General features: G+C 35.2%; 1 protein-coding gene across 3 annotated transcripts in view; it reads right to left on the bottom strand.

The window, feature by feature from the left end:
- The window catches only part of LOC130049876 (transient receptor potential cation channel subfamily M member-like 2), a 32,727-nt gene extending 18,222 nt beyond the window's left edge, over window positions 1-14,505 (bottom strand). For 2 of the 3 annotated variants that reach the window (XR_008798203.1, XM_056148063.1), the window contains exons 1-10: window positions 14,139-14,505; window positions 11,076-11,179; window positions 9,002-9,251; window positions 8,018-8,103; window positions 6,963-7,011; window positions 3,983-4,111; window positions 3,561-3,806; window positions 2,582-2,759; window positions 2,276-2,435; window positions 280-497 (exon numbers count right to left, since the gene is read on the bottom strand). Coding sequence is in view for 2 of the 3 variants with exons in the window: in XM_056148063.1 (XP_056004038.1) it covers window positions 280-497; window positions 2,276-2,435; window positions 2,582-2,759; window positions 3,561-3,806; window positions 3,983-4,111; window positions 6,963-7,011; window positions 8,018-8,103; window positions 9,002-9,251; window positions 11,076-11,083 (1,324 nt within the window). In the remaining variant the exon portion in view is untranslated. The remainder of the gene's footprint in view (window positions 1-279; window positions 498-2,275; window positions 2,436-2,581; window positions 2,760-3,560; window positions 3,807-3,982; window positions 4,112-6,962; window positions 7,012-8,017; window positions 8,104-9,001; window positions 9,252-11,075; window positions 11,180-14,138) is intronic. The other variant, XM_056148064.1, reaches the window with a different exon arrangement.
- Window positions 14,506-17,225: the final 2,720 nt, after the last annotated feature.

Below are 17,225 nucleotides of genomic sequence, written 5' to 3'. Positions count from 1 at the left end.
ATGAAACGTGTTTTGCCCAAATTTGATAATGCAAAATCGTGTGTGTGTTGAGGGGGGGGGGGGCGTTTTCGCCTCTATATCAAGTTCGATCCTTTCACTTTTGAGCCGAATAACAATGCAAAGACAAATGCTGGATGCTGAAAAAACGGTGAATGCTTTGTGGATGTTGAACGCGGGCGGCTGGTGAACAGTGAACGCAAAGCTATGAACGGAGAGCGCACGGTGCACGCACATAAGGTTTTCTGTGCGCTTCGCTCGAAATCAGAACTTGATACTGACCTCTGAAATACATTGGGTTTTTATTGACGTTGGACTGATGGTTAGAGCGTAACCACGAAATCGGGATCCAGAACAAAAAGTGGACAAGACACATCGGTACAACTAGGAGCTGGAAATGAATTGGGAAAATACTCTTCACGCTGTATTCTTCCAAGAAGTCCGTTTGAAGAAGTGCCCAGTAGAATTTACTCTTTTCGTGAACTTCCGAGAAAGTGTTACTGAAAAACAAATATAAAGTAAACATTTATATAACTGCACTGATATCAAAGTGATTCCTTTTCGCTTGAGGAGATTATAGTTTGATTCATCTATTTTGTGAAGAATTGCTACTCTAATTGCATCATCAATCCATACCATATATGTGTATATCTGGACTAGACGTTTTATATGCGAATATGAAAAGTGAAGATAACAAACAGTGATCAACTCATAACTCCTACAATGAATACAAAATAAAACTTTGAGCAAACACGGACCCCTGGACATACCAGAGGTGGACTATGTGCCTAGGGGGAGTAAGCACCACTTTCCGCCGGTCATACTCGCCGTGAGCCCTCTTTTGGTCAGGAAAACGGAGTAATTCGTAATGAAAATTACTATATAGGGATACTGTAAAAATCTGAGGAACCACGGGGCCTAAAAGGTTCAAACTTAAACGAACGTTTTCTGGCCTAGTGCATATTCTAGTTTGTTAAGACATGGCCTCGGGGGGGGGGGGGGGGGGATACGGGGATGCCACAATATGGGAACAAACTGCCAATGCGAGTATATAAGGAAAATCTTCTCAAAAACCCCATGGCCAGATAATTAAAATTTACATAAAAGCTTCCTGACATTGAGTATATCCAGATTTGTGCAAATCGTGGTCCCAGGGGTAAGGTGGGTCCGTGATACGGGAGCAAAGCGTTATATACTGATGTATAGGCCACATCTTTAAAATTCTATTGAACCATTTAAGTTAATATTTTCTTACTTTTATATATACAGATTAATTTTTACCGAAAACATTTCATGTAATACAATGACGTGAAATCCTGTGACCTTGACCTTGAAGTTTTACCTACTTTTAATAAGGATATTACCCATTGAATACATCTTCAACTATTTAAGGTAGTTATTTCATATATTGTATGAATATTTTTTGATGGCAGGACGTTTCATTTCATATAGTGATACTTGACCTTCTGACCAAAAAGTTAGAATCTCACCTACTTTAAAGAAAACGCAACCTTTGAAATGTATCCGGAACTAGTTAAGGTGGAATTTTAATTATTTGCATATACACAGGTAATCCTTGTGCACAACCTGGTTAATCCCCCGACAACATTTTCATTATTCTAAACATTTGCTAGCTATTTGACGTACATAGAAATGATTTTAAGGATGCCTTAGTCAATATATAAATTTACGGTTTGCGAAACTCTAGTTTACCGTTTTAACAATGTCGACATATACTAATTTCATATTGTGTGTCATGTTTGGTGGAACTTCCGGTTGTCAAGATATTTACATATGCACATATAAGGCAGTGTTTACATCAATGGACATATTTTGTATATACATTTCATATTGCAAGATCTTTCCTTTCATACTATAACCTTTCGACCTTGATCTTATTCAGGACAGCAATACAATGCTTTTTCTGTGTTGAGGCATCTCTAAGTTATGTGAATTGATTTTCAATTATGTTGTGATCCTTTAGGACTAGGTTAAGAAGGTCATAACACTGGTCCAAAATTTCTGAAGAATAAAACTTGATGATGAATGTTTTTAAATTCTTAACATGAAGTTCTGTGACTCAGGTGAGGTATGTGGCCCATGACCCTCTTGTTCAGTTCAGAATTATAAGTGATGCATTGGTATGCTAATTTCATTGAAGCAAATACAGGGTGCTCGAATGTTATTGTTGTGACATCTCATCAGTTTCTCTGTCATTTAATGCTTCTGCTTTGTTATCTTTTTTAAATTCTGCTTGGATTTTAATTCTGGCACATACCTGTACATAGCAATTAGAAGATTTAAAAGAAGAACGATGGCGAGCAAGGTATACGCAGCCTTTAGATATGGAGCCAGAAAGAGACCCAATTCTGACGGACAACGATCTATTTTCCCTGCATTATAAATTGTTTTGTTGAACGTACAGTCTGGTTCTTTCACTAAAAAGGTAAATTATATAAATATTCAATATTTTGAAGTGCCCTATTTTTTGATTTTCATGTCAATTATTGTCACGATTTAACTGCACATTATTCATAATCACGACATAATTCATATGTTGATGAAGGTCTTATGAAATACTTACGTCTGTCACTTTCAAGTGATAATTCCCCAAATAAAATCCAAAAACCATTTCGAAATACCCTTTCAAGCTGTGCAAAACTGAGATCAGAGTTCTCGGAATAAAGGATAGCGTAATACGAAACATTATAGCACATAATAATTACTGTCATGATTGCAAGGAATGCAAAGGTGTCCAGAAACTGAAAGATAGAATAATCGTTCCTGAGCACGAATAAACAATGAATTATAATGTATCAATATAATGAATATTTGTTTTAAGAGTTTCTTTCAGTCTAAATTTTAACTAAATATGAATATTGTCGAACGTTTCGATAATCATTTCAAAAGTATGCATTTTGTCACTGAGTTATGAAGTATTGCTTGTGAATAAAATAGTAATGATGTTAAACGCGTCAGTCAGACGCCTCACCTTTTAATGATGTTAGACGCGTAAGTCAGATGTCCTACCTTTTGAAATTGACTTTGTATTAAAAGTATTACTGTTATGTCTATCCATTAAGGAATTTGATCTTATTTCAACATACTTATGGAATCAATCTTAAAGTTATCGAACGCCAATCCTTTGTTCTAACGTTGGCCGTAACTCAGTTGTAGTGGCTTTTCTTCACAATTGGGAGATGGTGAGTTCGAACCCCGAGCGTATCGTATGGCTGCTTCAAGCCTATGAGGTAAACAGGAGCAATGGTTGCTCCTTTGACAAATACTCGATGTTTATAAATGGTAATCACGGGTCTTTAGGATATGATCTTAAAAACTGAAGTCCCGTGTAATGACACTATCAATTGCCCTCACCGTTACGTCCCTGAGCGTTAACCATAGGTCTAAGTTTGTGGTAATTCACCTACCATTGGTGACGTCTAAATATAAGTGAACTATTCTCGTCGGGAGACATATGACAATCAAACGAACAAAAAATGCGTCGCTTAGATCATTAGGCTAGTTATTGTTTAGGTCAATAAGCTAGTTATTATATACTTTACCATTTTTCTAACCATCACAAGCTTTGGTCCGACAATTTCCGATATTGTCAACGAATTAAGGAATCTGACACACATCAGGATGAAAGTCAAAACTAAAAGAATCTTGGAGGCGTTGTGATATGCCTGTCCACTGCCCAGTTTAGTCAGCATCCCAGAAAGGTATACAGTCATTGTCAGCCAGTCTAATCGATTCCACCAGTTACTGAGGTAAGATCCGATCTTCCCTCTCATTATTGCAATGATAATCTAGAAATATTAAAGTACATATAGTTAGATACCATCACTTCGTGATTTCATAGAACAATGGACATGCAACAGACGTGTACATGTGGTGTAAACACGGGCTTTTCTTGAGAAATTTGTATTTAATATATATCTCATGTTGAATTTTTTACAGAATATTTAATTTCCATTATTTTCACCTGTTTTGTTTCGTCAATAAAATAACTTGTCATCCAGGCAATTATAAACCAATCCGTTCTTGAAATTATTTCCGTGAAATCAAAGAGTAGCATGTAGGCAAATGCAACCAAATTCATCAGCCAACCAAACTGTAATAACAAAACTTCATTCAATGAAAACAACAATTACGTCATGACCTGGAATTGGACCCACGACCGCGATACCAACGTGCTAGATGACTCACTTATTTAGTTAAATGTAATAAAACATGTATTTGATGATGATGAAACTCTTACACGTTAAATGGGTATTAGAAAGAAAATAAAATACAGATATTTAGACGTAAATCTGAGACCACCATGCATGATAAACATTTCATATTGATACATACTATATAAAACACAAAAAGCGATGTGCCCGGTTGTAGTCGCAGTGGCATAAAACATTTGAATGTTGAATGCACAGGACGTAGGTTAGTTAAAACTTTCACTAACCCCAATGGCTAGGAAATTTAAAATAAATGTTCTTCTATGCATATCTAGATCCAAAACGAGTATAACAATAAACTTCATGTTCTTAAAACACACACACGTCACCGAAAGTGTTACTACTGATGAAATAGTTTTTATAAAGCATGCTACATGACACTTCATGCATGATTATCTAGTGTCAAATTTTTGTATGTGCCTTTCTTACCCCCTAAGCAATTCGATTTTATGGAATACCGCTATCAGTAAAATTAAAGAGGTTTTTCAAATGATAAGGGTATTTAATCATTATGATCATTTTGGCCCTATCGTTGTACCAAAACCCTTACTTTGGGACATTTATAATTTCGGTGAAGGGCAACCTCTTCCTAATATACATTTCTTAAGTATTAATTCGTCGTTAAAAGCATTAAACACGATGTTATTTAAATACTTTACAGATAAATACTATATGCCAAGTTTGATACAACCCTGGAGTCAGAATCTCTATCCCGGTGATAATGATTTTCAATTCGGGATATCTTCACACTCTACAGAACTATGCATTTAGTATTCCTTTTAGATATACCATTTCAAATATAATAGTTTTGAAAGTTTGTGAATTTGGGCAGTTTTTTGTCCCTAAGGCCACGAGAATGTATGGGTCCTAATATTACATATTCCTATTCCTTGTGTTCCAAAGGTGTTTCATACCAAATTTGAAAAGCATTGGGCGAGTCATATTCAAAAAAGACGTTTTAAGGGACGACGGACGTATACAAATATCATTTCATTGGACGCAAGTAACCTAGAGATATCAATGCTTTCATATTAATCTATGTGATCTCTAATATGTTTCGGTTACGATATGTATTTTGTATGTATAACTTATACGGTTCCCATCTCGGTGTACCAGCTGCACAATTCGACAAATAGTGTCTCTTCAGTTATGCTCAACCGAAATGTTTGAAATCCGAAATAGCAATGAAGTTTTAGAGCTATTTTAGGGGGAAACAGTGTGCCAAAAGAGTGGAGTCAAATTCGTCTAAGGATAAGAGCTATGCGTGAGGGAGATAATCCTCATTTTTGAAATGAATTTCTAAATTTTATAACAGCAATACATTCACATCCGTATTTTCAAGCTAGTAACGAAGAACTTAGCTACTGGGCCCTAGAGACCCACGGGGACAAACATACAACCAGCAGAGGCCTCGACCCAGGGGTCATAATGTAAAACTTATACGGTACCAATTTTGATGCACCAGATTCGCATTTCGACAAATCATGTCTCTTCAGTGATGCTCAACCGACATGTTTGAAATCCGAAATAAAAATTACTTTTTAGAGCTATCTTAGGGAAATACAGTGTGCCTAAAAGGTGGAGTCAAATTCATCTAAGGATAAGAACTATGCCTGAGGGAGATAATCATTAATTTTGAAATGCATTTCTAAATTTTATAACAGCAATTGATAGCAATCACCGTCTTAAAGGGTCATGAAGATGGTTTTTGTGAAAACATACTTGGGGATACTTGTAACATGGTACTATTTAATATGTGGAAAACATAGGATCAAATTTAAATTTCAAAAGCTAACGCAAAGATGTATTGAAGACAATTGAAATTTCAAATTCTATAACTTATAGGAGTTAAGAGATTGATCACTGTTTGTTATCTTCACCTTTTACAGAAGACCTTAAGTCCTGTTTATGTTTAAGTGTTACGTGACACAGCAAAAACATGGCGTCACAGTTGACGACTTTGGAGAAAGAAAATCTTTTAGTACGAAAATCTCCAATTCTTCTCTCCGTGCGTGTTCCGAAAATTGATTTAGCAAAACTTCATGTCTAAGTGCTGAATGTTATCCGGACGCGGAATATAAACATCTGGTTACGGTCTCATAAATCCGCGAGCATTCGACTTACTATTAATATGGAATAACACCGTCATAGCAAACACGATTTAGGTAGATCGATTTTATGTAAATACAAATTGTATCGTTTGCAAACTATTTTAATCAACCTATTTATAAATGATCTTTATATCTACATATATGTAAATACAAATTGCATCGTTTGCAAACTATTTTAATCAACCTATTTATAAATGATCTTTATATCTACATAAAAAAAACTACTGTCAATTTCGATGTTGACCATGCCCCTTGAAATGTGGGTGCAAATGATTGCATTCGTTTAAATTCTCAATGAACGTGTAGCGAGTGAAAACGTAGATACAATTCCACTGTCGTCGAAGAAAACTTTTACAACGTGCTTAGATGGTTTAGTGCTGTAACAGTCTGATTGTACGTTGCTAGGATGTTTGGGTCCGCAGGTTATAGCTCTCTCTCTCTCTCTCTCTCTCTCTCTCTCTCTCTCTCTCTCTCTCTCTCTCTCTCTCTCTCTCTCTCTCTCTCTCGGTGGGTGGGTGGGTGTGTTGTGCATGTGTGTTGCACACGAATTCAAAATTCAAATTCCACTCTTATATCAATTTCCATTGTTAGTTTGCCCTAATTGATTTCTCTCTATACTAACCCCATTTAGAAGGACTTTCATGACAGGAACACTGTACTGCCTGTAGAGCCTATAAACAACAAAATATGTTTGTTAAATACTCAGCCTAGAAACGTTAATTATAATGAAACTTTTTATGCAATGTTCATTTTGATTTCATAATACACTGATGTTGGTGGCTATCAAACGAGCATCACAACGACGCTTTTCATTGTAACGTCATTGTGGAATGACGCAAAATCATAGCGTCAACCGTAAACATATCGTTACCCATTTTCTTTTTATAACAAATACATAAAACCCAATGAAATAAGACGTAAACTTCAAGTAAAATGCATAAATGGTATCGGAATGGAAATAACTATCTTCTTATTTTCTTTTTACAACCATTAATGCTGACTTAACGGACGTAAGAAATCTGTTTTATCGCTATAGCGTAACACTCTGTTTGCGACCGTTATTTAAACATTAACGGTCGGAAATAACAAATAAGAAGACATACATTCCCTATATTCTGTTATAAGATAATTTAATAATATGATGATATTGTTAGATGTTCTACCTATAAAGATAAATTATAGACATGAAATAATCAATTGCAAATTTACAATGATAATGCAATTGTTTCAAAAGAATACCATTAGGTTCATCATTACGTATGACAAGCATTTGTAGATTTACAAATATATTGACTAACTCTAGAATTCTAGTATCCAACATAAATTATTTTATTAATTGCTTAGGGTTTGACACCGCTTTCACAATACAACAGTCATTCTACGGCGGTTAGCAATATGAAATATGTTCGGTGTGGAATATTCTTGATGGCCCCCAACGAGGCCACTCTTTCTCGAAAAATCAGGGACAGAATCTTATTTGTGTGCCGAATCGTTTATGATCCTTGATGCAGGCCATCGTTTCACATCTCATCCAATGGATATAAAAGTTAAAAATATATGTACATAAGCAGCTGTGTTATAGAAGCATTAAGATTTTTATGCATTGTTTATTGATATATGTCATCTCTTTGTCATTCTCAATTTGTGTTCTTACACTTGTGAATGTAAAATTATTACCACCCCAGAGGCTTATTCTCCATCGTTACCATCAAAGGTAGCAACAAAAGGCTGTGAAACATTGTCAAGATGAAGAATAGCAAACCCTACAAGATAAAAAGAATTTCGAATTTGAAATTCATTACTCTGCTCATTTCATTACTACTGTATTTTAAAGATGTTTACCTGTGTTGCATTGAATATGTCACACTTTTGTGACATGTCAACTCTCGAATGAAACGTAAAACAACATGCAACAACTGTCACAAGGTGAAATACAAAATATTAAGAATTATGTCATTGAAATCTTGATAATGCTTAAAATGCATCTCAAATGGTTAAGTTATTCGATTGAATAAGTTCATTTGGGAAATAAAATCAAGTTGGATATATCACATACAGAATTCACGGTGGGTGTTGCCGGTCGACAGGGGATGGTTACTCCTAGGCACCTAACCCCACCTGGTATATCCAGGAGTCCGTGTTTGCCTAAGTCTTGTATAGCTTATAATAGTTTTGAGATTGATCACTGTTCGTTATCATTACCGTTCATGTAGAAGTTTTTGAATAATTTTTGTCTCGTAAGACTACAAAAAAGATAATTATTACAACTGAATATGAAACGAACTTGACATCAATTTCTTATTTGATAGTCCTACCTATACTCCAAGTGACCTTTCAAAACATGAAATTCTTTAGAATTTGATATTACATTACCACTTGCATACGGTGTTTACATTTCTCCACTGATTCGATATGCAAGAGCTTGTTCTGCGTATGATCAGTTTTTAAATCGAGGCAAGCTACTGACAAAAAAGCTGAAGGTACAGGAGTTTCAACAGGTTCAATATAAGTCAGCATTTCGCAAATTCTATGATCGTTATTACGATCTAGTTCGTCAATACAACCTATCATTGGGTCAAATGGTATATGAAAAGTAGAGATTGGTTTGAAATGTAAGCGTTATATACTGAATGAAAGGTCAATATCTAAATAAATACTTACACTTCCAAAAGAAACACTTTCATGTTTGTACCACATCTGACTGATAACTTTTTTGACGATTTCATCGTTTAGATAAGTACTGTTTTCTGTCTTTATGGCGTCTGACAGGTACCCGCGATTCAGGAGAAGTCTGCCGGCGTGATCAATGCGTTGTTCTAATATCTTTGTCCCGTCTTTGTTTTTTATATTGCCTTTTGTGTCAGCTTCATGGATACAACTCGTTATTCGCAGGGCCTGCTGTGTGCACATTCTTTTGAAAATATACAACATTAAATGTAATACTTATCATATATTCGAAATTCTAATAACTCAGCCCTCGATTAGTTACCTTAATTTCTGCACAGTCTTAATAAAATGCATGTTAGGCGTGTCCCTTCTCCAAAAATAGATTTACTGGCCACGATACCTCTGTTGTTAAAACATGCGTGTTGTGAACGGGAGTTGGCCTGTACGAGCCTCGGTTATACATCAATACATTGGGCTCACGGCGGTGTGACCGATCGACAGGGGATGCTTATTCCTCCTAAGCACCTGATCCCATCTCTGATATATTCAGGGGTCCGTGTTTCTCCAACTATCTGTATTGTATTGCTTATGAAATTGGTCACTGTTCTTCACTTTTCACACGACTGCTTGATGGATCCTTCGCCAAACTCTCGAATTGGTTAAGTGTGACCTTAACAGTTACCTTGTTCCTGTTGCTTTCAGAAAAAAAAAGATATCTACCTTGATAATTTAATAAAAGGTGAAGAAAACGAACTGTGAGCAATGTCATAACTCCCATAAGCAATACAAAATAGAAAGTTGGGCAAACACGAATATACCAGAAATGGGACCAGGTGCCTAGGAGAAGTAAGCATCTCCTGTCGACCGGTCACACCCGTCATGAGCGCTATATCTTGATCAGGTAAACAGAGTTATTCGTAGTTAAATTCAGTGTGCCAAGAACGGCTTATCATTCGGTATGAAACACGTCAGACAGCATTTGACCCAATGGGAAGTTGTGTTGGCAAACTAGATCGTTATAACGAACATGGCATTTGCAAAATATTGACTTTAAACGATAATGTTGGAACTCTGCACCATCAACTTCTTTGCCAGGACTTTGCCTCAATTTAAAAACTGACCATAAACACAAAAGCTCTTGCGTATCGAATCAGTTGTGATATATATATATATATATATATATATATATATATATATATATATATATATATAATATGTAGGTGATAATGGAATATCACTCCATAAATATGGGACGTTGATATTTATAAGATGAAACCATCCCATTTGTTAAAAAGTGGAGTTGAAGTTATTTTTGATGGAAAATTTGCAAAGATTAACATATATTCCAGCACACAACTTTGACCTCCTACTAAGGTTCTACACTAACTTCCACCCCGGGACCATGATTTTAAGAAAATTTAATCTACACTACCTGGGCATGTTTATATATCAATGATGATAAATAATGGCCCTACTCTTCTTAAGAAGAATGTTTTCATGTCGAAGAAAAAGCTCACGTACTGTCAAGTAAAATTACAACCTATTGTGGTCTTCCCCTATACATGGGTTCAATGAACTATAACATGCTAAATGATTGCTTTTTGATATGACTAGCCATGACCCTAATGGAATTCCCATCTAAAACTTCATTTACATACTGTGATCCCACCCTACTCTCGGGATACGATTTGAATAAACTTAATTATACATCATTTGAGGATATACCATGCTGATATGACTTATCATTTTACCCATTCTTCCTCAGAATATTTTTAGAGATTTTTTTCCGATATGTTTCCATGTTGGAATCCTTATAGTACCTCCACTTTACCCATTGTCATGATTTCAAAATAGTTTAATCGTTTCTTACTACGAAGGCTTTCAAGTAAGTTTGTTGGATTTATTAGAACTATTACTATTTCTTGTTTTCATCTTTTCCCCATACATTCATATACTGATCCCGCAGTCAATGACTTAATAATGCCCGAAAACCCAATACTATCCATTTCAAAGGGGAACCAAGTAGTCGCACGTACGATAGATAAACTAATTTAAATGAAATACACACTCTTTCATCTGTAAGATATTTTCCTTTCGCAGTTGATTCGTATTCCAGTCATCTGCCGCCTCTTGTAGAATGGTACATCCAATCAAAAGGTGGGGGATTCGAACCTATACAAATGAAAATATTTTCAGTTTGAATGTTACTTTGAAATAATCGGGTTAGCTGACCTCTATTGTTATGGGGAAACACATTATTGGATTTGCTAAGAATATACAAGTTATATACAGGTTGGTCTTCGCATTATACAGGCAGTTCCAATAAACAATTGATGAGCATATTTTATTCATTAAAGGAAAAAGACATTGGTCAAATAAGTATAACAAGACAATTAATTCTATATACAAAACACTACCGAGGTCAGAGATGTATCGTACCTCTGCACTTGAGGGAAACTACCGAGAGTGTTAAAATTGCTTCAATGACTACGAACGTATTGGCGTTTGCTATGCCTAATGGTTTTAAGATAACTGTTTTGTTTCGATTGCTTGTAGATTTTCACCGTTGAATATCCGTCTTAGAGACATATTGAAATAATTGCTCGAATTTCCAACAATGTCCACCTGTCCTAAATCCCAGACCGACATGGCATGCATGTTTGAAACGGTCTGTAGGTTTTTGTAAGTTGTTTGAATACTATACAAGTTCCTATGGATGTGGCCTAATTATGTTTGGAAATATTCTTGGATGACACGATTAGCACGAAAGGAAGAACAGTCTACACTGCATGATTTGCACGAAACGAAACGCTTTGGAAGTCTAGTAACACGCTTCAGAGTCTGTAATATTATCAACTCTATCTCACATGCACACTGTTTAATTGTATGCATTTTAAGAAACATGTAAAGATGTATGCAATGTATGTATACTCTTCCTCACGACATTGCATGTGTCATTCGTGATACTAGTACTGATAATACTACTGACACACATTGTGGTTTCACGGGGTATCAACAATCGTGTAAAGTCAGAATTTCAAAAACTATACATACATACATACACATATATACCTCTCTTTGGGGAAAATGGTGTTAATGAAATTTTTATCGAAAATTTTATTAGAAGTTGGTGGTAATGGTCTAAAAAATTATATCTACAATTTTGAACCTCCAACTGCAATTTGTGTCCGTGATACAGGATAACGAATGACACCATTTAAATATGCTCCAAATTAATCAACGTCATCCTTCCACGTGGAAATTGCTCAACGTCATATCATTCTTCATGGAAGTTGCACATGTTATAAAATGACTTCCAGTGCAGACATACTATATCAGATATATTTTATTTGAAGTTTGTATTCATCAATCTTTTTTTAGATTGATAATTAATTGACATTGTTTTAAAATTTATTTTAATCACATACACATGTATAACATCACTTAAGAAGTAAACATGTATTAATTTGCATTTGAATTCATTAAGCATCAATAACAAATCACAAGTTACATATATGCAGGTACCAAAACAATCTTGATGAAATTCAGATTCCCTCAATATTATTTAATCAATGTTATTCTTGTAATAGAGTAGGGCAAGTTTCTTCTTGAAATGGGGGTCGCACATAACGTCTCACATGCAAGTATAGATACCGCAACGGGATTCAGCAAGTACACTGGCAGGAAGTATATCTGGTCTTCTAATTTTATTAAATTGGGAAGCGTGTATTTTCAAAACTGCAATATTTCCTTCAGTCCCTCCACTGGTCTTATTTACGGTTACAACACCCAGTTCAAAGGAAAGGTGTTGGTATTGGCGTATTCCCTTGATTGCTTTAAAACAATTGAGTTAGAAAAACTTTCCACGATCTCAACTGCAATTCTGGATACCGAACGGTCGTGTCTGTAGAGGAGGGTGGGTCTGTTTACAACATCGCAACCCAGTTAAGGCTATACGATAAAAACCACAGTGCTGTTATAAATGTACCTCTGTACACTCCTCACCATATGACGTCACGATGAAAAAGTACGTCACCGCTGACATGTTCTAATAGTTGTATCGCAGGGAAAGTGTCAAAATATATTTTTTTCATTTACTACTCTTATCAAGTGATAAGCTGTATACGTGAAAATATATCTTATTAAATGATTGTATATATCATTCTTTTAGATATCGAATCATTCTCCCTTTCTAATGTATAGTATGCACGAAGCTGATATTCATATCATAGTGTGACCTTGAAATCGCCCCTTATGTGAATGACTGATCCGTTTTAAAATCTCCCCATGTACATAAATAATCTCATACTACAGAAACAGCGGCAAAGTTCATGTCCATTTGCTATAGTAAACAATATGATTTTTTCTGCTATATAATCTCGAGTTATTTATGCATTTGAAAAGGGTGAGGAGCAATTTCTGTCTTGTATATTGACGGTATAGTATATATAAGAATGTAGACAAGCCCGCTGATGAATGTTGATATGTTGTTATATTACAGCATGGTTAGTTTGAGTGTGTATTTGCTCCCAACACTTTTCATGTTAAAGATTTTTCTTTTTCTTGGTATGTCAATAAAAATTCAGCTTGTTACACGCATGAACCTGGGGCGCGTTTTACAAAAGAACTTACGACTTACGACCAACTTTACATACTGGCATTTTCCATTTTTTTTTTGTAAGATCATTCACTCCAAATGCAAAATATTTTGTTTTTAAAATATTGAAAATTAAGCCTCAAAAAGTTTTACTTCATTCACTCAAAGTAATAACAGTGTAATGCAATTTAAGACTTGCGACTTTGTCGTAAGTTGTTTTGTAAAATGGGCCCCTGAACGTTTGTTGACAAGTAGGGCATCTTGCCGTTTTCCAGAAATAAAGTGTTACGTGATATTTAACTGACGTCGCGGGAAATTGCCATGAGGGGAATTCACGGTAGATCAGTCACAGTTAACATACGGCTAGTGTCTTTTCGGTGTTTAGCCGTAACAAGTGTAATGATACCTGTGAATTTGAGGTGCAATATCACCCCATGATTATTGTGCATTCGACTTTGGAAGCCCTTAACCTAGCTGAGAGTCCCCAAACACTCATTGATTGTTAAGAACAAAATGAAGGAAGTGTATACTTACATATCCTGTTTCAATGAGTTGTTTAGCGCCATCGTAATATTTTTTCTTCAGAAGTGCGTAAAAAATTAAACCAAATAGGTCAGAAATTTTCTTAGGCAATCTTTCTCCTGTGAAAGAGCATAAGGTCGAATAAGTTTTATAGCAAATATACTTCTCAATATAAAATACAATCAAACTATTTCGTAAGGTAAATTCATAAGCTCTGAGGTTATGAGATTGTTTTGACTTGGTTGATAGAAATATACATTGACCGATTGTTTAAAGTAGTTTTGTCATTAAATACTGGTAAAATATTTATTATACCTCAGTATGAGAATTCTATGCAACGCGTATTCTGATTGGTCTAGACAGTCACGTCTCTCAAATATCATATATCCCTATCATATTTACCCCTTGGGAAGTCTCGTGCATTTCCCGTAAATTTAACTTCAAGGTAGACGAAGTGTATTGTGACGTCACAATAAGACCGATTTATTCAACTTTGATAGTTCGTAAGGCATAAAATATTCGGGTCTCTGATACACAGTTAAATCGCCTGGTTTCGGTTGATACAGAAACAAGCAAGTAAATCAGCATTCAAGGGGACTGGAAATACAAAAACTGGTTATCATATCACTATATTTCGTTGTTTGTACCCTCTAATACGTAAACAGCAGTGTTACCGTTAGGGCGATATCAGCTACTGTTTACAATGCATAGATGAGCGGACTCAAACAAATGCAGTTTTGTAATCTTGCTTTGTTTTGGTATAATAAATTATATGATTTTTCTTGGGTGATCAAATCTTCATATCTCCCTCACTATCATGCAATCAATGTATAATTTTGCCTAAACTATATTTTACTATACTCGTAGTACAACGCTCATAAATACAATGCTACTAAACATGCCTGGTCTACCCATTTACTTTCACTTTATCATAATTGTTTGCTATGATGAAATTACATCATTTTACTCAATATCATTATCATCTGCATAGTTGTTTATATTTCTAAACAATGAACAAGTTCTCCGTATAACCAATTCTTAAATCGATGCAGGCTACTAACAAATAAAATGAAGTTACACGGGTTTCAACAGTCTTGTTTTAAAGTCATCAATACACAAACTCTATGGTTGTTTAACAATTTTGTTTACAAATACAGCCTGCTAATAGGTTGAATGTTGCCTGGGGTGTTTTATGCGAAATACATTGTTAAGCACTTCTTTATATATCCGTTTCCTTGAGCGGGATGTAAAGCTCACGATGACTGACCGGTAAATGAAGATTAATTATTCTTTCTAAGCACCGGGCAAAATTGTATTGTATTTCCAAGGGATCATGCTTGTCCTCCTTTTTATCTAATATTCTATACAGGAATTATGAAATTGATCGTTGTTCGTTACCCGCCAGAAACCCTACATCATGATCAAGTAAACATATTAATCTGTGGTCAAGATAGGTATGTAAAGAATGGTCTAACAATTGGTATGTAGCACGTCAGGTAGCATTGGGTCTAAGGGTTCGTTGTAATTGTAATTTGTAATCTTAAATTAAATCACTATTATAGAATCTGCGAAATGCTGGCATTGAATGAAACTTTTGAAATCACGGTAATATAAATTTATTTCTGATACCTCTGTATTGATTTAAAAGTTGATCATAAGTAGATCATGGTCTCGCACATTGCATCAGCTGAGTGACATAACAGTATATATGCTGAAGGTGATAATGAACTATTGCTTCATAAATATGGGGAATTGACGATGGAGAAATCAAAGTCACTACGTTTGTCATTGCTAATTGTAAGTTTGCCTTTAAAATATGTTTGAGAGATATCCAAATATACAGAAACTGGATTTTGCATCCACCCCGTCGTCCTCCTCGTCTTCCTCCTCGACATCTAAAGCATTGAGTAAATAAATATTTATGATAGCATTCCTAAGATTTATAAGTCAAAACAAGATACTGCACTATGTTCCCTGTATGCGCCGAAGTTCCAACGATGAAAAATAACGTGTGTTTAAATGAATAGTAAAGCTAATTTTACAGGCATTTCTTTGGTGCATTAATTTTATGATTGTCGGTGACAATAGAATGTTATCAATGACGATCACTTCCATAGGTCTGCATTTTAAGGACAACAAGGAACACAAAATAGATCATCTATACGTTATATAAATATAGAAAAGTTGAACATGTGAAAACATATACTAGTCACTCACGTCAGATACATCAATACACGCTCATAGTCCTCATGCTATGCTTTTATAGAATCTAGTCAATTTGAACGCGAAGTGATTTGTGCTTTATTCAGTCATGCATTGTTAATATGACGCAGCGTTCACCTAATGTATAACGCTACTAAACGTACAAATTGTTGTGATTTGGAGATATAAATATGAGTATTCAACATCTCTGAGAGATTTTGACACTCATTTAGAGACATGGTCATGTTATGATGAAGTGCCATGACTTTAGATATGTGTTTAACTCATGGTCATAGCGTCTACCGTGGTAAGGGAACATTATTTTTCTTTACAATGGCGATAATATCCGGTTTTTAACCCACGAGCTATGGATCAGGACGTGGAAGATTTTGCCATTAATTCACTGCGATCGCTCGGTGAAAAGAAACTTACATAATCAACGGATGTATTCAATAACATGTTTTTCAATCGCGTATCCTTTTTCCATGTATAAAAATATCCTGTTCTTTAAACATTATGAAGTTCTTGATAGAGAGTAGTACGTGGTTTTGAGGAAGTGTCTGGGATATATCTGATTTCGAACGTTTTTGAGGAGGAATAATACATTGCGTACATGGCTGTTTTCCTTGTGAAACACGAAAAAAATACAATCCTCTATGAAAGGTGAAGATAATAAGCATACCCCTTTTAAATCTAATTGCCTAGTTGGATAGCTCAGTAGGACTTATCTCTACAACTATCTATTTTGTATTGCGTATAGGAGTTGTGAGATTGTTCACTGTTCCTTATCTTCACCTTTCATCAAGGAGTTTATTTGTGTTTCCCTTTTGGACATTGTCTATCAAAACTAATCAAGGAATACATAAAAGTTTCAAATTCAAAATATGCCTGCATATA

Source organism: Ostrea edulis, chromosome 8 (genome assembly GCF_947568905.1).
Source record: "Ostrea edulis chromosome 8, xbOstEdul1.1, whole genome shotgun sequence".
Classification (NCBI taxonomy): domain Eukaryota; kingdom Metazoa; phylum Mollusca; class Bivalvia; order Ostreida; family Ostreidae; genus Ostrea; species Ostrea edulis.
The sequence above is the reverse complement of the archived record's forward strand: the minus strand, read 5'-3'. Positions and strand labels throughout refer to the sequence as shown.